Raw genomic sequence first — 27,033 nt, forward strand, 5'->3', positions numbered from 1 at the left:
GCATTGATTGTTTTGCTTGCCCCCATCAAAACAGATTCCCCCTCTGGATACCGTTGCTTAAAATCTCACCAGGAGACAGATATTTGTACCTTGTGTAGAACACAAAAGCAAGTCTTTGTGGAAGGAAGACAATGTGATGCATCAAATTGGATTTCAGGGCCTGTCTTAGCCTCAGCTAGGCCTGAAGTGACAAACACAGATTTCAATTCCGTTTCTCAGCCATCAGATGGATTGGAACCACACTCGCAACTTATCATGGTTTACGTCAAGTCAACATCAGTCATCTATATCAGTCCTGTTTCAGTTCAGCAATGCCATCTCTCTCATACACTTTCCTGTATCTCTTCTGCAACATCTATTTGCTTCTTCTGCCATAGCAAATAGATTCTGGAAATATTGACTGTTCCTTTCGGGAATAGCCTTGACTGATGTCATTGATTCTAAGTCTCTAGAGTTTCAATTAATTGTCTTAATAACAAAGCAACACTTCTACCTGAGTGAGAATTGCAATAATCAAATCAGGAGCTGTGATCAGTGTGATGTTCCTGTGCCAGGACTCGCATCGTAAAGGCAGGCTACTACTTGTTTAATATCATATGATCTATGAATCTCTCAGTACCTTATTTTGGACCATATAGCAATCACTTCACACAGTTTGCCTGGAGCTGAGTCTAACTGATGTGCAGTTCTTAGGCACTAATATGGTGGTGCTATTAAAATACCATCAATGCTTATTTTATAGGTAAACAAATGTTTAAAATTTTGAAAAATAATTATCTACAACAATATTTTTGACAAATTGTACTCAGAAGCTTCTGCATAAAATAGTATTTTACAACTGTGTGCCTACTGTATAATAAAATTCATTTTTTTATTGTAAAAAACTTGCATTAGTAAATAATAATGCAAGCACTATTTGCTTTATGACCTCATAATGCCCTTCCCATTGTTTCATGCAAGTTGCTATGACCCAAATACTTGGGATTTAGCAAAACTGGTACTCCGGGGCACACATTGAAACAGATTTTGAGCTGCTGTGCATCACCTGAGATTTTAACCTACCGTACATTTGTTTAGATCAAATGATATCTTGTGTGTGCGAGCTTGAAAAATGTGTTTAAGATATTGACCCATGTGACTTTCATAGGCTTCTTGGCCTCAGAAGCTTTGGAATTTATTGTACAGCTGGCAATGTTTTTGAGCTGGACAGCAATGCTTCCAAAGACAATCCTAGCTTTGTATCCCCTCCTAAACCTTCCCAGTATTGCCCCATCTCAGGTGTATTAAGGGAGGAGGAGCATGTGTTAATTTAGACATCTGGATACAAATTTAGAAATAATTACTTCAATTGAAATAGAAACACACAGTGAGAAAGAAACTTCCCAGGTGGCCCTGTGTGCCTGACCATCTGCTCTACAGGTGCTAACAGCTGATGGATAACTTCAGCTCTCCCTTCTTTTGCCTTAAACTGGACCAGACAGCCCTTCAGAGAAGAGGACTCCCAGGAAAGTAAGAAGAAACCTGCCTAAACCAAGAGTGATATGGTCCATCATGTTGTTCCCATGGTGGCCAACCGGGTGACTGTGAGAAGCTTGTAAGCAGAGCATGGGCACATCAGCACTCTCTTGACCTGGCTGGGACACATGGAGAGCAGCAGGCTGCAGAAGGTGTCTCTGCCATGAGATTATCTCAAACTTTAAATGCAGGAGTGCTGGTAGGGTTAAAAGGGGAGCCATGATTAGCTTTATGTGTTTTAGAGCAGGATTCACACACAGCATTTTAGAACCAAAGATCCAGAGATCTGCATAACTAGTTGTGGACAGTTAATCTTCTCTTTCTGGCCCCTTCATGTCTTGGCAGCCATTAAAGCAGCTGTCCTGATTCAAAGGTGGTATCGCTCTTACATGGCCCGGCTGGAGATGAGGCGGAGATATGCCCTGAGTATCTTTCAGTCAATTGAATATGCAGAAGAACAAGCACAGCTACAGGTTTGTACTCTGTGGAATTTTCTTTGACGCAAACTGTTAGTGAGGTAGAACATGCCGGCTTTTCAGATTATATTCATCACGGATAATGTAGCTTGTAAATTTTTACGGTTGATGCTTAAGTTTTAAGAAGATAATATAATATAATTAGTACCATGCCATTCATTTTTTGAAGCTGGTTAGTATCTACAAACTGCGAAACATTATTTTCATTTATATCAGGCCTTTTTTAAAATAAAAAATAATAATGCTAATTTTGAATTGTGACACAAGCAAAGTAATGCACGTTATCATCTAAAGACACATACACACACACCTCTGGTAAGACCCTTAAATTGAGAGCCGGCTTTGCTCAACTGTGTCACTGTCCCTATCGATGGAGATATAAGAGGCTTGAGATTTTGCCAGGGTTGTTACTGTGTAGATGGAGCCAGCGTGCTTATTTCAAATAAGGGGAAGACAAAGTAATATAAATATTTCTGCTTGTAAACTAACCAATGTCTTTTCTTATTCAGCTATCTAAGTTTTTCACATTCATGCTGGACCATTTTACTAAGGCCAATGAAACTGATCCAGGTAAGGATTGACTGAATACGTTTTCAGAGCAGTTACATGTGTGTATCTTGTAAAAAAAAAAATCTTTTGTGTGTGTGTGTGTGTGTGTGCGCGCGCCAGTGCAGCCAAGAGCATATATGTGTGGAACTACTTATCTTTGCACATGTACCTGTAGCTAGTTGAGGAACTGTATGTTTTTCAAATCAGAAAAACCTGCATCTGTGCAGCAAATGCAATAGCAGTCAAATGGTCAATATGACTGTGCATGTGCAGCAGAAGTGGCATGGAAAATGCCAGGATACAATGTAGAAGAAAAGAAAAGCATTACGAACTAGTTATGGATAAGTAGAAAGACTAGGAAAACAGTTTAGGAAGGGGTGTCCTATGTAATTAATGTATGCTCAGGAATCCGGGATCAGTATAAACCAGGGGTAGTCCACCTGGTCCCTACTGCCCACTAGTGGGTGTTTCAGGATTCCAGGTGGGTGGTAGGGGGTTCTACGACACATGTTACTGAATCAGGGGACAGTAGGTATGAAAAGGTTGACTACCCCTGACATAAACAATTATTTCTCTCCATCTAAAACTTTTCCATTGGCATCTCTAGTGGAAGATTCATGGTTTAGTCTGAACGGGGAATTAGGATTTTTTTTTTTAATGGAAAGAAAACAGACTAGAGACATACCAGGATTGGAAAAATATACAGACCGTTGAACAAGCAAAGACTAAAGTGAAGATGGCTCCACCTAGATATCAGTATCCGCACATCGGGACTTTTTGAAATGGACTGATCAGAAGCCAGGAGATTTAGAGAGATAAGACTTAGGTGGAATCTACACACATGTTAAAAACATTGTGAAAATGCTTTTTAAAAAATTGTTTTGAAAAATTCATTGAATTTGCTGTAGCTCAGTTACCATCTAGTGTCACAATTGTATATTGCACTTTACAACACTTTCAAAATGTTTTATTTGCAGCTGTATAGCTGAGTCCTGAATTTGAAGCAGTTTATATTTTAAAATGTAAGAAAAAAGTCCATAACTATATGCTGAGATGGAATAAACATATGAATAGAGAAATTCCAAGAGAGGCATGGCAATGTCTGTTTGAAAAGGGTTCAAGTTTCTCGACAGCTATGATCCATAAATAAATTTGCTTTAAGATGGTGTTGAACTTCATTGAAAAGTAAAATGATCAGTAAGCCAGAAGAAAGTAAGTCCTCGATTTATCCATAAGTAAAAGGTGATTTTTACCATATGTCATGGTTTTGTTAAAAAAAAAAAAAAAAAAAAGCAGTCGTATTGGCAAATGGTGGTGGGAATTATGAAGGAAACATTTCGGAGAGAAAGAATTAGCTGATGATGTATCACTATAAAATTACTAGAGAAGAAATGGCCAAACTGGTCCCAGTAGAAACACATACTGAAAAAGAACTGGGCATAACAGAAAAAGAACTAAATTATATGCTGCCATTAAGAGTTTAAATTACATGGTATATATGAAATTGGCTTTTAGAATGCCTCTTATATATTGGTATATGTAAATGTTATGCATATATTATGTATATCTTTGTATGTGTGAAGGTATGTGGGAAAGTTTTGCTTTCATGTTCTGTAGTGCCAATTTTTCAAAGTAAATAATATATATTTTTAAAAGATCCCATTTTTCAAATAGCAGGGAGTGCAGATTTCCTATGACTGATGCTGAGAAAGCAGGGACTGTGGCTCTTGTTTGGGGTTGCTAGCAAGGAAGCCAATAAATAACTCGAAATAATGTTTACTTTTAAGAAGCACTCCAAATTCTTATCACACTTAGCACATTTCAATTACAGCGTGCTCTTACGCAGAAAATGCCTCTGGGGCAATATTTGTTCCTGACAATATTTTATAATTGTGATTTTAATGTAGGCTGCTGTGACTCAGTCTGTTTGCCATAGTCCTTGTTCCTTTATAAGTAATTAGTGGTTTTCCCTGCACAAGCTGGCATGTCCTCCAGTAAATGCCAAGGTTGGTTGATAGTTTTCTTTTAAGCCATACTTGCAGAAGCTTTTTCCCCATGGGAATTGCACATATCATACACAAAGCATAGGTGAAACATTATTCTTTAGTCCTGTGGATGACAAAAGAGCCCTGAGTAGGAAATATTAGCATGAGTAGGAGGCATGGAGTCAAGCACACTGGCTCCAGCCGAGTGTCTCCCACTTATGAGCCTCCCTCAGTTATGAGCCTTCCCTTCTTGAGCAGAGAAGGTCTGAAGAGGGAGATCAACTTGTGTTTTCTTGAACCCGAATTGGACCTCATCATAATCAGAAGCCCTGTGGTTGTGGGTGGGAGGTTTATCACCAAAACATCTGTACAGCAAAACAATAAGATTTCAGCAGCAATTTAAAATTCTCCTGTCAAGATATTTTAACATAGACATAGATGGAAGAATTGACACTCAGTAGGGAGAATCGGCAATTAATGGAGATAAAGTTAATATTAAAGGGGGGGAAAACATGGCAGACATTTACCAATAATAATAATAGTTCGGGATCCCCTCTTCGACTTTTTGTGGGGAAAAGAAATGAATGACTCTGAGACACTTTGACTTAAAATAAATATTGTTTAACAGAAAGTGGAGAAGATCGTGGACTGAATGTCTTAAATAATCTATCTTTTTAAAAATGTGACTGGCAGATGGAACATCAGAAGTCCTTTTATTTTTCTCTAATGTTTCTTCCCCTTTTTATCTTTTTACTTTTCACTCTTTCTCTTGTCTCTCCTTTCTTGTTCCTCTCTCTCTCTCTCTCTCTCTCTCTCTCTGCCTCCTCTTTTTGGGAGTCATATGTTTGGGATTGTGTACTCATGTGGGTGGTAGATGTTTGATGGAGAGCCCTGGGTGGGAGACAAGGAAATGTTGGTCTCCAAAGGCAAGAGGCTGGAAGGAGAAAGGAAGGTGAGAGCTGGAAGGGCTGCTACCTTCTGTGGGTGGTGGGTGTTATGTAGTAAAGTTTCACCCTGGGCCAGCAGGGGGATACTGTATATAGTTTTCACTCAGGTCTGTAGATAGTTTTCCCTCAGGTCCGCGTCAGTTATTTTAGGCAGGAACTCTGGGCTGTTGCTGTTACAATGTTGACAGCCGGCTGCCTATAAAAGCAGGCCGGCTGAGCTGTTTGCAGGCAGTTCTATTCCAGCTTATGAAATAAAGAGCTATTTGGAGAAATCGCTGGTCGTCGGCTATGTCAACCCACAACTTAACAGTGGGGACTGAGAATTGCCTTTAGGAGAAGACTCCATGTTTTACAGTATCTGTTTGTATTTTTTGTACCTTTCTTCGTACTGTATTGTGAAAAACTTTAATAAAAAATCTTGTTTTTAAAAAAACACTGCTCCTGTCACTTTCCTGATAAAGGAAAGGGCAACCAAGGAGGTTTCAATGCCAAAACTGGGCCCGCAGTCAGAACAACACTGAGCATGACAAAGCTCTTCCTTGTTCTTACAAATGCCCAAAAGGTTCTTTGGATTTTAGTGTCTGTTATATATGTCGGTATTATGCTGAATATATCATCAATTTAAACAAATGTTCATGAACTTGTTATCCAAAGGCACATTTGTTGTCAACTAACTAAAATTTTGTAAGTGCTTTTCTGCTTCCTTTATAGACGTCAGCTCTAACTTTTTCTCCACCACCAGTGATTATACAATGAGAGAATATGAACAGACCATTGAGGTCCCTGCCTCCTACTACGGGCCCCACCTTTGTTTCCCCCTCACTGTTGCTGACACTGATGTTCTTCTTCAGGCTTTCAAGCACCGACAGGCAAGCTCAGACCAATGGTTAAATGGATTTCCCTTTTATTTTTATGGTCTCTCTAAAAGTGTCAGCTGATAATCGTAAGGGCATCTTAGACACCATTAAGACAGCAGGGTGTGGAAGGCTAATGTGCATCATGGTGGGGGGAAAGGAATTTGTAAGCACTTCATATACGCATATTGAAAGAGACGAACAATGGTGCATTTGGTTATTTACCAAAATAATGGTATGCCAGTTTTCCAAATGTTCAAAGGAGCTTACATTGAAAACAATTGCAAGAAAGCACATGTAATAGCAGAAGCAAAACTGAGGAGTGGAGATGAAGTATTACTGAGGGGTCTTTTGTTAGGGGGTTGTTGCTATTTTTGATACTAATTTTTGTATCTTTCTTTTAGTTCTTATTATGATTTATGTGGGCATTGTTTAATTTGATTGTGCACTTTTTGATGTTTTACTTATTATTTATTACTACTTTTGCTAGGTTTGTAATTATGTAGATTTTTCATGTAGCTGCCTTGAGCATGGTTTTAATCAGGCATCCCCAAACTTGGCCGTCCAGATGTTTTGGGACTACAACTCCCATCATCCCTAGCTATCAGGACCAGTGGTCAGGGATGATGGGAATTGTAGTCTCAAAACAGCTGAAAGGCCGAGTTTGGGGATGCCTGGCTTTAATCATGGAAAGGTGGCATATAGATGAAATTATGTATGTATGTATTCTGCCTGGATAGCTCAGTGAGTTAGAGTATGGTGCTGATAACGCCAAGGTTGCAGGTTCGAACATCGTATGGAACACCTGCCTATTCCTGCATTGCAAGGGGTTGGCCTAGATGATCCTCAGGGTCGCTTCCAACTCTACAATTCTGTGATCCTCTTAAACACAACAGGCCTCAACTGACAGCTTTACGAAAAAGGTTGCTCTGCCAGCCCTGCTCCTGTTGAAAGGCTATTTATTCACCCCAATACATTCATCAGAGAAGAAAACATAATTCTTTCCACTGCCACGCTTTTTTAGCAATTGCTTAGTCATTCTTGGCACTTGCTGCTCTTGAGAGCATTTGGCGCAGGAGACTCACACAGCCCTATGCTTTCCATTTCTTTAGCTATAATGGGATATGTTTTAATTTGAAAGACGGACATTGCAAAGCTGGATATCCCATCCCATGGCATTTCTGCTTCCTTTGATCTGTTGGCCACTAAAACTGAACTCCGCAGTCTCTGGGTATACCTGCTGCTGTTCTGGCAATATCAAGAAGCGCATTAAAACAATAGGGTCAGCGGGATACATTACTGAAGATAGGAAGTTGGCTTATGTTGAGCCAGACCAGTGGTTCATCTAGCTCAGTGTATACACTGACTGGCAGCAGCTCTCTAGGGTTTCAAACAGGGGATATTCCCAGCTCTACTTGGGGATGCTGGGAGTTGAACCTGGGATCTTTTGCAAGCAAAGTGGATGCTGTACCACAGAGCTACATCCCTTACACAGACTTACAACCCAATATTGAAAGTATGATCCCTGCCTTGCTTGCCTTTTTCCACCTGACCTGGGAGGGTGGGGCCTGGACTGACTCCAGCTACAAAAGCTGAGGCTACTGTAGAGGCCATCTTGGCTGTGAGTCCTGGAAGGCCTGCTCCTTGCCTTGCTGGCTCCCTGCCCCCTTGCCTGGCTGAGGAAGGCAGTGGCCTGACTGACTGACTCCAGCTATGAAAGCTGAGGCTGAGTTTTGCTTAGGGGTTTCTGTTTCTGTTATTGATATCAATTTTTTGTATCTTTGTTTTAGATATTATGATTTATGTGGCATTTGTTCAATTCGGTTGTGTGCTTTTTGATGTGTTTTATTCCATGTTTAAGCTACTTTGTTATGTGTGAAGTCATGTAAATCTTTTAATGTTGTAAGCCACCTTGAGCATGGTTTTACCTAAGGAAAGGTGGCATACAAATAAAATGATGATTCTTAATATAGTATGGGCACCAACGCTGCTACTGCATTAGAGATGTCCCCCATCTCCATGCTCATCTGTGCAGTAACGATCCCCCAAGTCTGCAGTCATGACTGGAAAATGTTTGTCACGCTGACAAGAACTGTGTGCAAGCACAAAGCTCACTGGGTTTTGGTGATGAAGTTCTTCCAACGACTCTCTGTAATATATCATTTAGAGCCAGTGTGGTGTAGTGGTTAAGAGCGGTAGTCTCGTAATCTGGGGAACTGGGTTCGATTCCCTGCTCCTCCACATGCAGCTGCTGAGTGACCTTGGGCTAGTCACACTTCTCTGAAGTCTCCCAGCCTCACTCACCTCACAGAGTGTTTGTTGTGGGGGAGGAAGGGAAAGGAGAATGTTAGCCGCTTTGAGACTCCTTCGGGTAGTGATAAAGCGGGATATCAAATCCAAAATCATCATCTTCTTCTTCTTCTTCTTCTTCTTCTTCTTCTTCTTCTTCTTCTTCTTCTTCTTGCATGACTCCGTACAGCACCTCCACGCCCGATACGTTCTTCAGCTACTACATGAGACCAGGAAGGTCCTTCAGCAGATGCCAAACATCACACACCTCTCCACCTCTTATACCAAGGAAATAACCATCTGTGGTGAGTTCTCCTTAAGAGAAATGTGGCACCGGGTTGATATCTAAAGTATATTGTGAATCTGTAGGACTGTCTAGCATTTGTGGTTGCAGGCCCAGACGCTGTAGGGTCAAGGCAATATGTAGGTGCAATAAACACAGGACAACCAAAAGGAGATTTAAGCAGGCCACAGCTTTATTGATTACAGGTGTCAGCAGGTTTGGGCGTAGGCATTGGATGTGTATCCTGACTCAACCAGCCTGCTTACTGGTTGATTTTTGGCAGGGATAACCAAGGTTAAGGGTCGCCCTATGGCATACATCAAATTGGGCTGAACCGCCTCCCCGCAACCACCATTTTGAGGGTGCTATGGCCCATCAGCCCCTGTCTGTGCATCCAGACAGAAATGAACCCCTCCCCCAGCTACGCCTAAAGTAAGCCTTAACCCACCTTGGCCAGGCCAAACCACAACTCCCACTCCCCACCAGCCAGTGGTAAGTGGTCTTTATAGCTGCCATTGGAATGTTACACTTCCCAAACCCCCTTGCAGTACAAATCCTTCCTGTCTTCCCTTTATTATTGGGGGTGGGGTGGTGGAAGGCTGATGACTCATCGCCTGGCATTTTTAAAGTAAGCCGAACACTTCCTCCCACTTTTCCCCCTTGTCAGATGTTGCTGGGTGAGTCAGTGACTAAATCTGGCAAACTTTTAAGAAAAGAGCTGCTTTTCCATCTGTAAAATGCTACTTTGTGTGGTAAATAATTTCTTTCACCTCTTGCCTTCCCACAAGTGCTTCAACAAACGGTTCGTGAACATGATCATGATAGAAGAAAATCCCAGTTCATTGATACCTCTTCTGGGGGGACACACACACATATCCACACTGTGATGAAAATGAGCAAATCAATGATCCATTCTCTCTCTCTCTCTCTCTCTCTCTCTCTCTCTCTCTCTCTCTTTCTCTCTCTCTCCCTCCCTCCCCCCCCCTCAATATATGGATGTCTCAGTGGGGAAATGTTATGCAGTCTTTGTTCTGAGGGGGTGTATATTTAGAGAGAGAGAGAGGCCGAACATTAAAGTGCATGTTCTTTCTCTCATGCAGAAATTCAGAAAGCAATCTTTTTTTTATTTTAGTGTTTGATTGAAAGTATTTCAGTTGAACCAAAGGGGAAAAAAAGAAAAGGTGCATAAAAAGAGAAAGTAAAGTATGTATCACTTATATATGCAAACAACTACAAATTCATATGTGGTTGTCTAGTATATGAGTATATGTATTATAAGCAATCTTCTTTTCTTAAGAAGAAAAACCACAGAGTAAAACTGGAGGCAAAATGTTTTGTCCTGAGATTTGGGGATCCATTTGGAGCCCAAATAAAATTGCTTTGTGGCCATGGATCACCAGTTGGCCACCTGCGTAAAGAGTCAGCTAAAGATGGCAACATCTAAGTGCCTCTCAGTCATCTGGCCTTGATTACACTGCCATAGATGGGTGAATGGACGGGATTGGACTTCCTGGATTTGCTTGAGGAGACCCACTTGCAAGACAGCACTAAATGGTTACTAGTAATAATTAGTCTCTCTCTTCAAATCAAGAGAAGACACGCACACAAAATAAATTAATTGTACTGCTGCAGGTGCAGAGAGAAACCAAATTTTAATAAAAGATGCTTCAAGCATTCAGTGCAATAATAGATAAGATATCTTTTATTTACAGGTTTATACCATTGAATGAGCTTTAGTAAGCAAGAACAAAATATCCTTAGACTTCTACACACACACGTGTGCGTGTGGCCTTGATAATCAATGTACATACATCCTCCAACGGGTGTCCTCATTTGCACAATTGAAAGAGCATCTGAGAGATTTTTTGATGTGTCCTTCAAGCAAATAATAGTCTTCATTCTCAAAACATCCTTAATGACAGATGAAAGTGTATTTTTTTACTGAAGTTTGAGCCAAAATGTTGATTGCCACAAAACGAGATCTATGTCACTTCCGTCAAATCCTTTTTAACTTTCTACATTGAAACAGGCATTAAATATTCATCTGGTTCATGCGTTGCATATATGAGAGTTCCTCTAATGAGCGTCATTTAAACCCCACTAAATCCAATCAAAATACTTAATTTATTATTTCATAGTAATATTTGTTGGGTTTGGTCTCAAAGGGCTTAATATGCTCCATATTACGAAGCTAATGTCCCCACCCCCCTTTTCTGTTTTAAAGTCCTAAAATAGCTTCTTCCCATTTTAAATTCCTTTAAGCCTCCTTTCCATTTTCAATATGATCCCCCTCCCTCTCGAGAGCTTTCTTACCCTGGTCATATTTGCCTGGAAAATAGCAGTGTAGTGTTTAGGATTCGCTTGCACGTCGCCAACAACTCAAGTGTGAGTGTTAACTAGTATACTATAGAAAAATTTTAAAAATTACATTTGTTGTTCTCCTCATTTTTGCCTCTGACCCTGACCACCAGTTCCATGTGGCACTCGAAAGGTTGCCCACCAAGGAATGTAGCTCTCAGGGTGAAAAGGATTTTATAATCTTGTTCTTCAAATAGCAGTTTGAGAGAGACCATTAAGCCTCGGCTGCTTCCTCCTACCTTCCCTGTTGCTTCCAACACAGCTTCCCAATGCTTTTGGGCAGTGGGTGGGCAGTTAACCAGTTGCACCTGCTGTGTTTCATATTATGGTTTCATACATGTGTGTGCATATTTTCACAAAATGTCTACTGTAAGCAGCCGGTGCACAGGGAATGCAAAATGCTCCCCTGGGGAATTGGATTCAAGAGTTGACCACCATGCAGTTAGTGCTTCATACCATTGCTTTACAACATTCACAAACATGCATCAGCTCTAGACCCTGCCTGGGGGAGGAAAAAATAATCATTGTTTGCTTCCAGTCTTGCGTATTCTACCTGCCCGATTGGTGGTCCCGTGGCCTGACTGTGAATATTTGTGTCCTTTCTAGGCGATCTTCATGGAAAGCTAGATGACCTTTTGCTGATTTTCTACAAAGTAAGTAAATTTGGCGTTGCTGTTTCCTAACGGTGCCTCAGCGCTGCTGGATTCCGTTCTGGTATCAATTTTTGGCCTATGGCCATCTTTCCGTTCTCCACACTCAGTTAATCAGGACTGAATGTCGACTGAAGGGCACAATCTGCAGGGGACTGGAGGGTATCAAACCTCAACGACGATACTCCTTGCGATTTTTGTGAAGTATAAACGAAGTTGGGGGGGGGGGAGGTGGGAATCTCCCAAAGCCTCAGGTGATCTGTTGTTCAAACTGTTCGTGAGGGACAGAAGCTTAACCTTATCCAGGCTGTGTAGCATGATCTCCATTGGGAGCTTTCAGGGAAGACAACTTCCCCAAACTCTCTGATAATAACATATGTATCATATTGCTACTGCCCTCTAAGCATGGTGTATTGAAGGACTGCCCACTAGAGTTTATAGTCCCAGATTCAGATTACAGTGTGGCTTGTATTTCTTTCATTTTGCTTCCTCAAATTGCACCATGTACAAGCAGACGCTGCCTTTGGAGGGGATGGGAAAGGGTGGGTGGGAAATAGCTAAAGGCCTTAAGTGATGACCCTAACATGGTCTGAAGCCAGTTAAACTAGATAACATGCCTTTAATGCTTTTTAACGGCTTCTCTTAAGAATAACACCTTGGCTTAATTAAAGTAGGCAGTTTAGAGACACTTCCATTCACTGCACTAATCATTGTTAAATGATGCCGTTTCCCATCATGTTCCTCAAAAAAGAACCCCAAACCCGTAATATTTTAAATTGCCAGTTGCTAAATTAGCCTGTGTTAAATTGATTCTATGCATATAGACATCCTGGAGCGGAATTAAAAGGCAGATTGACAAAGGGAGCTAATTAAGCGCAAACCCAGAAGGCACTCTAATGAGGCACTGGCAGCAGCAGCCCCCCATTCCACTCACCATTGGAAAGCTGTCTTCACTCTCGTTGCCTGCTGCTATGGATTTTCATTTCATCCCCAGCCTCGAAAAGGGCATTAGCAAAAGCCAGGGAAATGTTCTAGGAAAGCAAGGGGAAGCAAGCATGCTGCATAATATATTGTATTTTGAAGTAAATTGGATTTTCACATTTGAAATGTAAATGCAATGTCAAATGTAAAGGTGTATTAAGAGCTGGCGCTGCAAAAAAAAGGCTTTCCAGGCTACATAAGCGTTGATTGCAGGCATTTTGAGAACCTGCTAAAATTCATTCGACAAAATTTCATTCTACTGCTCCTCCTTGGACTTCTGGGCGGCTTATGATATACTAGGCAGGTGAAATATACTCGGAGTCGCAAAGTGATTTCATGCTCTTTATTCAGCTCATAGTGGTGAGGAGGAATGAATGAAAGTCCCCTCAAAGTATCTGCCTTATATACATTATTTACACAATGGGCTGCACATGATTGGCTAATTCCGGAATTGTACTGTAAACCAATCAGGTTGTGGATTCACTTCAATCTGGAGCATGATTGGGTGGTTCCTGCCAACCAATCATACTGCTGCATTGTTCTAGGACCAATCAGACTGCTGCATTCTGAATCCTATTGTTCTAGGACCAATCAGACTGCTGCAGTTTGGATCCTATTCGACTCAGTACATAACACCCCTCCCCTCTAAGTTCCAGTCCTGCCCGGGAGGTCGCATTCATAGTCCTCAAGGTACGCTGGTGGCCTACGTGTGCGTTGCGGCCTGGGGTGTTCCCTGGTCTGGGGTTCAGGTTCTGGCTCGTGTTCCAAGGATGCTGGCTGTGATGGGGCTGTTTGGTCTGGCGCCACCGGCTCGCTCAGTCGTGGTTCTGGTTCCGGTGTCCTTTCGGCGTCCCGGGACCTCTCTGTATTTACTGGTTCTGCCTCTCCTGCTGGCCCCTGCTGCTCTATGGGCCTCACTGCCCCACTGTTCCCCTGGGACTCCTCTGACCTGTCCTCCTCCTCCTGGTTTTCTCCCGGGAATCGTCGCCGTATCTGGTCACAGTGGCGGCGCCAGCATTGCCCCCCATCCGTTAGCACCTCGTACGACACGGGGCCAGTGACCCTGGTGACTGTGGCAGGTACCCATGCAGGGCCTGCCCCAAAATTCTTTGCGTACACTGGGCCCTGGGCCTCGAAGGTCCGGGGGTTCCCGCCTTCCCCCACCACTACCTCATCCTGAGCTCTATCGGGGTGAAGGCGGTCCAATCTGATTGCAAGGCGCCGACCCATTAGTAGTTCAGCGGGGCTCCGGCCAGTCGTTGAGCTGGGGGTGCTGTGCTGTGCTAGAAGGAATGTGGCAAGGCGGTACTCCCAATCCCCTTGCGTCATGCGGCGAAGGGTGTCCTTGGTGGTCCGCACCATGCGTTCTGCTTGGCCATTGGTGGCAGGGTGGAATGGCGCCGAACGGATGTGGCGGATGGCGTTCTGCGCTGTGAAGGTTTGGAATTCTCCTGACGTAAATGCAGTCCCGTTGTCTGAGACGAGAGTGTCAGGGAGCCCGTGCGTTGCAAACAGCCTGCGTAGTACCCGGATGGCTGCGGATGTAGAAGTGGACGGTACCAGTGCGACTTCCAGCCATTTGGTGTAGGAGTCCACCACTATGAAGAATGTTTTCCCCTGAAAGGGGCCAGCGAAGTCCACATGCAGGCGTGACCATGGTGCTCGGGCGGACTCCCAGGACTGGACTGGGGCCCTTGGGGGATCTGGGCGGGATTCTTGGCAGGCCTGGCAGTGTTTGACCCAGGCCTCTATCTCTCCATCAATCCCTGGCCACCACACATAACTCCTGGCAAGGGCCTTCATTCTTACTACCCCTGGGTGTGTCTCGTGTAGGGCTGTGAGGACCCTTTTGCGGAGGGGCTGGGGAACAACGACCCTGCTTCCCCATAACAGGCACCCCTTGTGGGCCGACAGTTCATGTTTGCGGGTTGTGTAGCTGGCGAATTCTGGCCCGGGGCTGCTGCTGGGCCATCCCCTCCACACCCAGTCCAGGACCCGGGAGATGACCCTATCTTTCTTGGAATGGTGTGCAACTTCTTGTGCCTGAATGGGGCGGTCAGGAAGCAGCTCCAGGCTCATAACCTCTTGTGCAGGTGCCGGGTCGGGGCCTGTTTCTGGTAGTGGTAGCCTGCTGAGGGCGTCCGCATGGCCCATCGCCTTCCCAGGGCGGTGAATCAGTGCATACTGGTAGCTGGCAAGGAAAATTGACCACCTGAGGACACGAGGAGACAGCACTTGGGGGGTCTGCTTTTCGGGGGCAAACAAGCCAAGCAACGGTTTGTGGTCAGTCACCACGGTGAAGGGCCGCCCGTACAAGAAATCATGGAATTTTTTTACTCCCTTCACGATTGCCAGGCCCTCCTTGTCGATTTGTGAGTAGTTCCGCTCGGTTGCGTTGAGTGTCTGGGAAAAGTATGCCACCGGTACCTCTCTTCCATCTGGGAGTTGGTGTCCCAGGACAGCGCCAATGCCATAGGGTGAGGCGTCGCATGCTAGCACCACCGGCAGCCTCTCGTCGAAGTGTGCCAAGACCGAGTTTGAGACAAGCAAGTCCTTGACTGCCTGGAATGCGGCCTCCTGGCGCTGGCCCCACACCCAAGGGGCCCGCTTGTCCAGGAGTCTGTGTAGGGGCTCCGCTACCGCCACCTTGTGGGGAAGGAAGGAATGGTAAAAGTTCAATAGTCCCAAGAAGGCCTGAAGTTCAGTCTTGTTTTTGGGCGCTGGGGCATCACAAATGGCCCGTACCTTGTCCCCAGTCGGGTGGACCCCTTCTGCGTCCACCATGAATCCCAGAAAGTCCACCTGGGGCACTCCTAGTAGACATTTTTCCCGCTTTACCTTGAGACCCGCTGTCTGGAAACGGTGCAGAACGGTGCGGAGGCGGTCCTCAAACTCCTCTGGTGTGGGCCCGGCAATCAACACATCATCGAAGAAGGGGGTGACGCCAGGAATCCCTTTAAGGAGAGAGTCCATTAGATTCTGGAATATGCCTGGTGCCACGCTGACACCGAATTGCAGCCGCTTTACCCTGAATGCTCCTCTGTGCGTCACAATCGTCTGTGCCTCTGCTGTTGCCTCATCTACTGGCAGCTGTTGATATGCTTGGGCCAAGTCCAGCTTGCCAAAAATTTTCGACCCAGCCAGGGTGGCAAGGACATGGCTGACCACTGGCACTGGGTATGCATGGGCCGTGAGGGCCTTGTTTATGGTACATTTGTAGTCTGCGCAGATGCGGACTGAACCATTAGGCTTGACAGGTGTGACGATTGGGGTTTCCCAGGGGGCATTAGGTACCGGTTCCAGCACTCCTTGCTCCACGAGCCGGTCCAATTCCTCGTCTATACGGGGTTTCAGAGCGAACGGGACCTGGCGGGCCTTGAGCCTGACCGGTCGTACTGCGGGGTCAAGCTGTAGAGCAATGGGGGGGCCCGTATACTGTCCCAATTTCCCATCGAAAACCCCCGGAAATTCCTTGCATATGGCGTCCACGTCCACTTGTAAGCTAGTGTGGTTCACCCCGGTGACAGCTAGCCCCAGTGGTCCAAACCATGCCAATCCCAGTAAGCTAATGTAGGGGCCCTTGACCACAAGCAAGTCCAGTTGCCGCGTCCGCCCTCGGTATTGCACCCTGAAGGTCCCCACCCCCATTGTGGGGACCTTACGTTTCTGGAAGTCCCGGAGGGTGAATGGGGCCGGCCTGAGTTTGGGACCCCCAGTAGGACACAGTTTCCTTAAGGTCCTTGCCGAGATTATGGATAGAGTTGAACCCGTGTCAAGCTCCATGCGGCATGGGGCCCCCTCTATCTGTACCTCTACATAAATTTTCTCTATGTTGGGGTGGGGCAACTGGTATACCTGGAAGTCCGTGAGCTCCGTCGAGTTGCCTTGGTGCGTTGGGCCCCGGGACCTGGGGCTCTTGGATTGGTCGTCTGATGCCTGGCGTCGGGTGGGCCGAGCCCGACACACCCGGGCGATGTGTCCCGATTTTCTGCACTGTCTGCACTCTGCATTGCGGAAACGGCAGGTCCTCCTCTCATGACTTTCTCCACAGCTTGCGCAGTTCCCTCCTTCTCGTCGAGGCAGCTGTGGTATGTGGGCTGCTTGAGTGCGCTGCTGTACTCGGTGCACCTCCTCCCTGTCAGATCCTGAGTCGTCGGTGAGGTCTTCATGGTGGACCCTCGGTTGGGACGGCTGGCTCGGCCGTGCCTCTTGTGTCGACCTCTCGGCAGCTTCCGTTGCCAGGGCCTCCTCCAGAGCGACCTGGAACGTTAGGTTCTTCTTAGCGTAGAGGCGTCGTTGCAGCCTCTCATCCCTCAGGCCACCGACGAGGCGGTCACGAAGCATGTTCTCCAGCTCTGAGAAGTTGCAGAACTGGGCGGCTTGGCGGAGAGAGGTCACAAACCCAGTTATGGTTTCCCCAGGGGCTTGCCGCTTTGCGTAGAAGGCATTTCGACGAGCCACCACTGAGGGCTGTGGCGAAAAGTGCCCCTTCAGCTGTTCCATTATTGTTTTGTATGGAACAGTAGCCACGTCTTCAGGCGCAAGGAGAGCCCGGGCGATTTCAAATGTCTCCTCTCCGCAGACGCTGAAGAATATTGCCCTCTTCTTGGCGTCTTCATCATCGGTGACCCCTTTGGCTTCTAGGAGGAAGGTGAAACAGGAGGCGTACGCTTCCCAGTCTCCAGATGCTGGGTTGAACGGCGAGAAGCTGCTGTCAGTTGCCATTCTGAGTTCCTTGTGTCCCGGAGCTGAAGCCTGGATACACGGTGCGAGGCAGCGGTGCGGCAGGTGGCGGTGCTGCGGTGCTGTGTGTGGCAGTCAGCTCAGCGGGATCCCACCTTCGTCGCCAGTGAAATATACTCGGAGTCGCAAAGTGATTTCATGCTCTTTATTCAGCTCATAGTGGTGAGGAGGAATGAATGAAAGTCCCCTCAAAGTATCTGCCTTATATACATTATTTACACAATGGGCTGCACATGATTGGCTAATTCCGGAATTGTACTGTAAACCAATCAGGTTGTGGATTCACTTCAATCTGGAGCATGATTGGGTGGTTCCTGCCAACCAATCATACTGCTGCATTGTTCTAGGACCAATCAGACTGCTGCATTCTGAATCCTATTGTTCTAGGACCAATCAGACTGCTGCAGTTTGGATCCTATTCGACTCAGTACATAACAGCAGGGGACAGAGCAATTGGAACAGAGTTAGATACGTTGCACGAATAGGACTCAGCTTCATCAACATTCCCTTCCTTTCAGCCTCAGATTTGTCTATGATCATTATGGGAGATTGGAAGAGGAGCCCAAAGAACCATTGCGGTGTAGTGGTTTGAGCAGGGTGGCTACGTCCAAGCCCAGCGGCCTGAGAGATGTAACCCCCCCCCCCCCGCAAAGCAAATGTTTCCAGCTTCTCCTACTAATTTTGGCAGCATCAGAACATCCTTCCTCCCACCAAAAATGTGGACACAAAATCCTTCCCTCCCCATCAATCAGATCAATCACTTTATGAGTGGGGGAGGAAAATCAGATCAGCTGAGGAAGGGAGGCTCCCCTGTATGTGTGTCAAAGACTCTGTGTGTGCGTAGGAGTGTGTGGGGTGGCTACATACACTTTTTGTCAGACCATCCATGGGCCCACAGACCCTGGAGGTATAACCCCAAAATGTTCATCACTGCTTGGTTTAGAGTATTGGACCAGGGTTTAAATGTCCACACAGCTGCACAGCTCACTGGATGGACAACCGTGTACCAGCCATTCACCCTCTTAGCTTAACCTACCTCCTATGGATCTTGTGATGATAAAATTGGGGGACACAGGGAAGAAGAACGTATGCTGACTTGGACTCCTTGGTCATAGAGTAGATGCACATCTAACCATTGTTTTCCACAATTGGTTAGGACAAGCATAATAAAGAATTCCTAAATGGTTCATATAAAAGTAATATCAAATGAATAGTTTTATGAACTGTGTGGACATGGCAGCTCAAGGTGAACATACGTAAAACCATCCCTAGTGTCCTCCATCTGTCACCAAGGACCTGATGCTCACCTGGGCACAGGTGCAGCTACTACTGTGATATGGCAGTGCTAGAAAAGAGATGTTGGCATCAGTGAGGAGGTGAGGCCACCTACAGTTCTGCAGTGCCCTGTTGACCAGACAACTCTTGTTTTGCAAAAATTAGTTTCTGTTGTACTTCCACATGATGCTGTCATTTTTCTTCTTTTACAGAATGGACTTCCTTCAGAGGAAAACCCCTACATTTTTAATGGGGATTTTGTGGACAGAGGGAAAAATTCCATAGAAATACTAATAATCCTGTTTGCCTTTCTACTTGTCTACCCTAACCACTTGCACTTGAACCGAGGGAACCATGAGGACCATATCATGAATCTTAGGTATCGCCATTGTTCAGCTAGCTAGCCAGCTAGCTAGATATATTATCTTTCATTTGCCTAATCTACATGTGTTGTCTTCCCAAAGCCTCCAGTTGAAACACTTGATCTGATAACTGAGAGATGCACTTGTAATTTTTGCTCAGATTTCAGATCAGTAGATACTGTCTATGAGCTCCCTCTATACATGTTACTGTAGCTTAGTATAATGGAAAGTAATAATCAAATTATTGTAGTGCATTTCGGTTAGAATTTGGACTCTGTTTACTCTTTAGAAATGGCCTTGGCATCTGAAGGTTGTGGCAGCATTATATTTAAATTAAGGCAGAAGCACTGTGTTATTTTATGGTTCAGCATTTCAATATACAGAAATACTGGAAAAGAAAACCTTATTTTTTATTTCTTTTGCTTTAGATAAGAGGTGGGAAGGAAGGAGTTTGGAACATAATGGTAGATCTCTGTAGCATTTCAGCAAGGACTCTAAGTTAATTTACTATGGCAACAACAAAATTAATCCGCCCACCACATCCCTGGCTCTATCTTATACTGCTGAAAGTAGATCCCACAAGCCTGAAATCTGCTCACCCCTGTTTCAAACCATGCACTGGACAAAAACTTTCTACCAGAGTTAAATGTACCAGAGTATGGGAAAGTTCCTTGATGCATACTGATAAAATAAGTGGGAAATCTGTATCTGGGGTGCAGATACAGAAATACGCAACAGAAATATCCTACAATTCAAATCTCTGATTTCTGTTGTCTTGCTATACTCTGGTAATGATAATGGATCCCCCCTCTGTTATAAACCTATAATATGGAAGAAAGAATTATATCTTACATATAGATACATAGAGAGTGTGATCCACTATTGAAATAACCTTTAACCTGTTTCAGATATGGTTTCACAAAAGAAGTTATGAAGAAGTATCAGGTAAATATTTGGCAGTTTTTGGTAGTGGCATCAGGTTAGCAACCTCACCTTTTAGCTAAGTGATACAGACTGCATTCCTTGCATTTCAAAGCCCTAAGTTAATTTTATGGACCTTAGTTCTGTAAAGAATACTGAACTCAGAGATGTTTTAAGCATTACCCATAAGTAAGTATGGGAAGTAAATTGAATTCAGTTTGCATTTAATGGTGAACTTACCCAATTTACATTTTCTGAAACAATATGTGAACTGAAACTCAGCAATCCTTCAAAATTCACACGTTCTTGACTTTTGCTATACAGTTGTCCAGCCAAGTAATGTGTACAAAAATGCATATACTAGTGTAATGTGTGTGTGTGTACATGCATATATTAGTGAATATAACATGCAAAAGTGCATTAAAACAGGGAAATTTGTATATCAAGTAAAATATGTATATTATGCAAAATTGCAGACAAATGTGTATTAGGAAAAAAATTGCACTAAAATGATGAATTTTCATGAGGACTTAAAAAAATGAATGTGGAAATGTGGAGTATTGAAGAATTTAAGAATGGAAAAGTCAGAAATAGAGAGAAACCAAAAGTGGTAGATTCATTCATCCCTACTCACAAGAACCCCTTTATTTTTCCCCATGTGCTCAGCGGTGTAGCTAGCCGCTTGGGTAAGTGGGGGGCGGGCCAAGGTGACTCAGAGATGGGGCAAGCATAGATTTACAAATAGTTTTCATTTCATTATTTTATGGCTTTGAGAAACCACCCATGAAGCTCATCAATTTGCTATTATTTCAGGGACCTTCTGATTGTTACCTAATCGCCTTTATTTTCACTTCATAGTGCTATGGAACAGCAATTTTACATCTTCTGGAAGATGTCTATAGCTGGCTTCCTCTTGCAACTATAATTGACAGCAAAGTTCTTATTTTACATGGAGGGATATCGGACACTACTGATTTGAATTTCCTTAATTTATTTCAGAGAAACAAGGTAAGGTGTTAAACTCGCAAGACGCTCTTTTTCTTTAGTTCTGCTCTTTTTGGCTCCAATCCATCTCATCAACACATAAATGCTATTGAAATCAATGAGAATTAACCTTGTGTATCTTAACTCTTTTACGTAAACATGCCATTAGCATTTTGAAAATTTAAAGGAGTAAACTAGCAAAACACAACAAATTAAAAAAATGCCTTAGTTTGTTGCATTATGTGGCCCTAGTAAATACTTTCTCTAGACCATACCTTAAGGCTAATAGTCACCTTAACAATGCTTTAAGGGGTTAACCGTGATTTTTAGTCCAGGTGCATAATGGCAAGAGCTGCGGGTTGGCTCCATCATGCTGCACTGCGCAGCGCCAAGTTCTCCATGCCTTACCCCTCTCCTTCCAGTACAAACCAGCAACATACTGTATTTGGAAGCTGGGAGGGCAGTGGTACTTTGCCTCTGAAGCCCCAAGGACTGGCACTGCCTGGGGGGAGAAGCAGTGCTGCAGCAATAGCCTCCCAGCAATGAGATTGCTGTCACTTACTGGGGAGGTGTGGAAAAGGGGCAAGGTGGCAAGAAGGTCTGGGCTGCATGAGCAGAGAAAATCCAGTGCTCATATCAGTGTCCCTCGGCAACCCTGGTCTCACTGCTGCTTCCCTCCTTCCAGTAACTGGGAGTGGCGTCCCTGCCAGGAGACTATTGCTGCCTCACCGGGTGAGCTGCTTCACTCCTTGACCGTTGGCCCAAGTTCATTAAAGATAGCACACTTTCAGGGCTAAATTAATTTACTTTTGTGCAGAATTCCATTGTGATCAACACTTGTTTATGAATTGTTTCTCACCTATATCTGGTAGATCAGCTACTATATTTTCACTTTCATGGTCAGAATTCAGCAATATGCCTGTGCTGATCTAGACCAATAAATGGTGATCATTCATGTTGTCTTTATAGCTGAAGTCTGTGCTGAGGCCAGTGAAGTCAAATGCAGAGACAGTCTGTAAGCCACGTGGAGCTAGTCTTGTAGAAACCTGTTCCCACTGGACGGAGGCCACGAAGTCCCTTTCCGGGCAGGACATCTCTCTCAAAGAGGCCACGAGGTCCACATCAGCACCTAGCAAGAGAAGGCGATACAGTAGGGATGTGTCTGATGGCAAAGAGCATCTTGGCAACCTCCCTGGCAGAGGCAGTTCTAGTCTTCTTCCGGAAGTGCAATATCTTAAGCCTCACAGTGTTACCTCACCACACGCATCCTCAGAATTAACAACAAAGGAGTGGAAGCAAGTATGCCAGAGCTGTATATAAGAGTCTTTCCCCTCCTCCACAAATATTGGCTATTAAAATGTTAACATTTGAGAAATAATCTTCAAAAAAACAACTTGGAAACAAGCTTTTAAGATAATGTAATGAGCATGCTAATTACTTTAATATCAAATTATAGTTGCTAGAAGCTTGCAGACAAAACAAAATGGCTGATTTGTCAAGTCAGTATGTGAGTGCTTAAATGAACACCCATTCATGCTTTGAGGATGATGTTGGGCTGAATCAAAAGGGTGTAAGGGTCCGAGTTCCTTCACAGAATGGGTTCTCCAATGGTATACTCTATAGGCATGCTCCCCCTCTCTCATCACGTGAGGGGTGATTGTTTGAACACTACCTCCCTCAAATCCAAAGACTTTGTGAGGTTTAACTGCCGCCAAACAGATATCTTTCTTTCCCTCAGAGAGGGAAACATTCCTTATGTGAGCCAACATTCTGTGCCACCACCAGTACAATAAAATTATATTGTTTTGAACTAAACCCAGTTAGGATCCTCACAACCTGATGATTCATATTTCTTTCTAAGGGTTTTATTCAACATAGTGCTGTCACAGCAAGGGTTTCCATTAGGGCGATGGGACTTTCCAATCTTAGGGGTTCCCCCAAGACTCTGGAGTAGATTTGGGGAGTGTATGGGGAGAGGAGGGGGAGGGAGTCTCATTACATGCTGTGATGGGATGACCTTGTAGATACCCACCAAACTCTGCTTTTTATGAATTTACATTATTCCAGTGATGGATCGTGAATGGTCACTAGCATTTTGTTTAATTGCTATTGAAAGGTGGTGGATATTCTCTGGAGTGATCCGAAACATCAGAATGGATGCACACCAAACAAATTTCGAGGAGGAGGTTGTTATTTCGGACCAGATGTTACTGCCAGGTTGCTAAGACGTTATAATTTGAAAATGCTCATCCGGTCTCACGAATGCAAGCAGGATGGGTATGAGATCAGTCATAATGGAAAGGTAACCAGAAATTTACAGATTAAATTTCAGAGTCTTGACAGCTTCATTTATTGTAAGTCTCTGGGCTTTTCTGAGTAAGGCAGGAGCTTCTGTCTGCCAGATACAAGTCACTAACCATATTTATGTGGTACTTGTGATCAGCACAGAGTCTTTGTCGTCTGCTAGGCCCCATCTGCAGTATACATTGAAGGCAGTGTTATACCACTTTGACTTCCCCCTAAATAATCCTGGGAACTGTAGTTTAAGGGTGCTGAGAGTTGCCAGCCACTCCTAATTTTTGTCTTCACCTCTCCCTCCTTATTTTCCACTGAGCCGTTTCATGGCTCAATCATGGTCACCAATCCATACTTCATTAAATGGCTTGGAAGATCATCTGCAGGGGTGTCATTGGTTGTCCCCTGAGTTGGTGAGGCTCATTTGGCATCAACACGAAATAATAGACCCTTCAGTGTCATTGGCCCAGCCTTGTGCTCTACTCGGCCAGTAGAGATTCAGCAGGTGCTTCAGCCTTTAAATGCAAGCTGAGAACTTTCCTATCTCACTAGACTTATGCAGGCAATACAGTATGCATCTTTCCAAAATAGCTGATAATAATCTGATTTGAATTTTTATTATATATAGATCTTACTGTCAGCCTCTTTGATTTTTTTATGATATAGTGGTATATGAATATCTGTATAAATAAATAAAGTACTTGGAACATAAAGAAGGCTGATTGCCAAAGAATTGATGCTTTTGAATTATGGTGCTGGACTCTTGAGAGTCCCATGGACTGCAAGAAGATCAAACCTATCCATTCTGAAGGAAATCAGCCCGGAGTGCTCACTGGAAGGACAGATCGTGAAGCTGAGGTGCCAATACTTTGGCCACCTCATGAGGAGAAGACTTCCTGGAAAAGACCCTGATGTTGGGAAAGATTGAGGGCACAAGGAGAAGGGGATGAGAGAGGATGAGATGGTTGTACGGTGTTCTTGAAGCTACCAGCATGAGTTTGACCAAACTGCGGGAGGCAGTGGAAGACAGAAGTGCCTGGAGTGCTCTGGTCCATGGGGTCATGAAGCGTCAGACACGACTAAACAACAACAACAAATAAATAAAATAATTCGTTCAGGACAAATGTAGGTGTGGAACTTGCCCTTGAACTCAGTAGAAGAGCTGTGCATGTTTATCACATGGAGTTTCTGCAGAACTGTTTTCTTCAGTGTCCTAGAGAAAGACAATTTGCCCAGTACTTGAATTAAGGTTTTGTTTTGTTTTGTTAAAGCCTGATGCACAAAGAGACTCATGACCCTGGATGTAATCTCAAATACAAAGAACATTTCACTTTCCTAGTATCAGCCATGGAAAGGGTGCTTTCATTCACAATATTAGCCTTTGTCATACTTATGAATATTGCTTCGTTCAGCCTACAACTTGTTTAAAATCTTGCCAGATCAAGCTTGAAATCCTCATTACTTAAAATGCATTTTTGTTTCCTTTAAAAAAACTAGGTTATCACTATTTTTTCTGCTTCAAACTACTATGCAGAGGGAAGTAATCGCGGTGCTTACATCAAACTAAACCCAGATCTGATCCCTCGTTTTGTTCAGTATCAAGTCAGCAAATCAACACGCAAAGAGACTCTTCATCAGAGGTAGGAGAAGGAGGGCACACATATTAGTTTTTAAAGATTTATGAACAGAACTGAAAATGCAAAACTCTCCCCTGGCTCTGGTCCACCACCAGTGGTCACTGAGCTTCATTCATGGCAGCTGGTGTGGAATTGTGGTTGAAGATGGGAGACAGCACATCCATCATATTAAATAGTCAAATTTATTTTTAACTGTATTGTTAGTGCTTCTTTTATTTTTATTTTGCATTTTTTTGTATTATAGTCTGAATTCTATGGAATTGCAATTTATACAATGGGCAGAAAAATCATTAAATGGTCTGCCAAAACCTTCAGCAGTTTTAAAGCAGTTCATGGTTTGGGAGCTACTCTTTCAAAGTAAAGAAAGTTGATGGAGGAAATTAGTAAATGCCGAGTTGCTGTTAAACAGCTCAGGAGAGATTTTTTGATTCTTTAACTGTCCATTCTAATCACTTTCTTCCCTTGTAGGGTGACTGCAATTGAGCTGTCTGCTTTGAAGTGCTTGCGAGAGAAACTTTACACACACAAATCGGAACTGATTGCTGCTTTTAGACAGTACGATCCAAATTATACAGGTAACACAATTTGAAAGCAGCACTTCGCAGTTGCTCCATTTCACTGTAATGTAAGTGACTGTATTTATGAAGGATCAGTGGGAGATAGAAGGCAAATCAACAGAAAGCAGAGGTTAGAAGCAGATGCATAGAGTTTGTAAGAGAAGGACATAAGTGGCAGGACCCCCCCCCCCAAGATTTGCATTTCAGCGATACTAACAATTAGGTAGCTGAGAATGGTGGGTTACATCAAAGGATGTTTGACAATGGACAATGCTGCCCAAGACATTCTGCCACTTGAAGTACAATCCAACAATGCTCAACACCACCACCCCCGCACTGAAAGCCAACACCATTCATTTACACCAATTTCTGCCTTCATCTATTCCCCCTCGCCCTGTAATGCTATCTGAAGAAGGTTGTGTCAGGGCTAGCCCTGATGATGAAAACCCAAGCAACTCCTAAAGGTTTTTAATCAGGCAAGAAAATGGCAAACGGGGTTTAATAAGTGGGAAACGATGCACACTGGAGTTCAAAAAGGTCGGTGGGAAATATTTGGACATATATTTGAAGGAGGATTGGCTACACACTTTTTCTTAGCAGGTAGCCAACTTTTAACATCTACTGCCAGAAAATAAGAGAAGTAGTCTCTGATAGTAGAGGTTTTGTAATTGTGAATGGAGATTCCAGATAAGCATCTTTAAAAGAAAAAATCTCTGGGACCGGTATCTTTTAGATAAGTACTGGAAATTGCACAGATGGCACCAGTGAAATAAAGTCTGTCCATCAGCTGAGGGATTGGTGCCCTCTATATGCAATTTAGTCAAATTACATGGACAATCATAGCCAGATCCAAAATCCACTCTGCTAATCCTGGGAGCTGCAGGATGTTCGGCTTGTGCACATGAATGGAACCCTTTCATGCACACAAGAAAAAATTGGATATTAAGCTACCCTCTTGAATGAGGTGGCAATTCCTGAAGGCATCAGAGCTCCTCCCCCCATGTGTTTTGCAGTACACATATGCAAGAAAAAATTTGTATTAGAGAATTAATTTTTCAGTTTACAGTGCGATCTTTTGAAGTGAGCAAGTTTCTTGTTAATATCTTATGCATCTCTGATGTAAAAAAATTAGATAATATTATGAACCGTCCCCCTGGCAGGCTCCAATCTGATGTCCTTAAAATAAGTGATTGCTTTGATCTCAAATCATGTTCATCTAGGCATATCAGATGGAATGAATTCTGTTGCAATTCCTCATCTTGCATTTCAGATGGGTAAGACATTTCTTGTCTTGCATCTTTTTAAAAAAGTTAACTTGCAGATCTTCACAGAAGGAAAGTATCCCAAGAAAGTCTCTCTGGGCTGTCATGGA

General features: G+C 43.8%; 1 protein-coding gene across 2 annotated transcripts in view; it reads left to right on the forward strand.

The window, feature by feature from the left end:
* PPEF1 (protein phosphatase with EF-hand domain 1) overlaps positions 1-27,033 on the forward strand; it is a 43,757-nt gene that overhangs the window by 5,489 nt on the left and 11,235 nt on the right. The window contains exons 1-13 of one of the 2 annotated variants that reach the window (XM_083734317.1): positions 988-1,509; positions 1,861-1,988; positions 2,501-2,561; positions 6,184-6,341; positions 8,806-8,920; positions 11,863-11,909; positions 19,118-19,284; positions 20,176-20,212; positions 21,047-21,196; positions 22,142-22,471; positions 23,289-23,474; positions 24,965-25,107; positions 25,573-25,679. In XM_083734317.1, the coding sequence (XP_083590443.1) occupies positions 1,905-1,988; positions 2,501-2,561; positions 6,184-6,341; positions 8,806-8,920; positions 11,863-11,909; positions 19,118-19,284; positions 20,176-20,212; positions 21,047-21,196; positions 22,142-22,471; positions 23,289-23,474; positions 24,965-25,107; positions 25,573-25,679 (1,585 nt within the window). In that variant the 5' untranslated portion in view covers positions 988-1,509; positions 1,861-1,904. Of the gene's footprint in view, positions 1-987; positions 1,510-1,860; positions 1,989-2,500; positions 2,562-6,183; positions 6,342-8,805; positions 8,921-11,862; positions 11,910-19,117; positions 19,285-20,175; positions 20,213-21,046; positions 21,197-22,141; positions 22,472-23,288; positions 23,475-24,964; positions 25,108-25,572; positions 25,680-27,033 lie in introns of those variants that run through there. The other variant, XM_083734316.1, reaches the window with a different exon arrangement.

The sequence above is a fragment of the Podarcis gaigeae genome (genome assembly GCF_964106915.1).
Source record: "Podarcis gaigeae genome assembly, chromosome: 4".
In the NCBI taxonomy this organism is placed as follows: Eukaryota; Metazoa; Chordata; class Lepidosauria; order Squamata; family Lacertidae; genus Podarcis; species Podarcis gaigeae.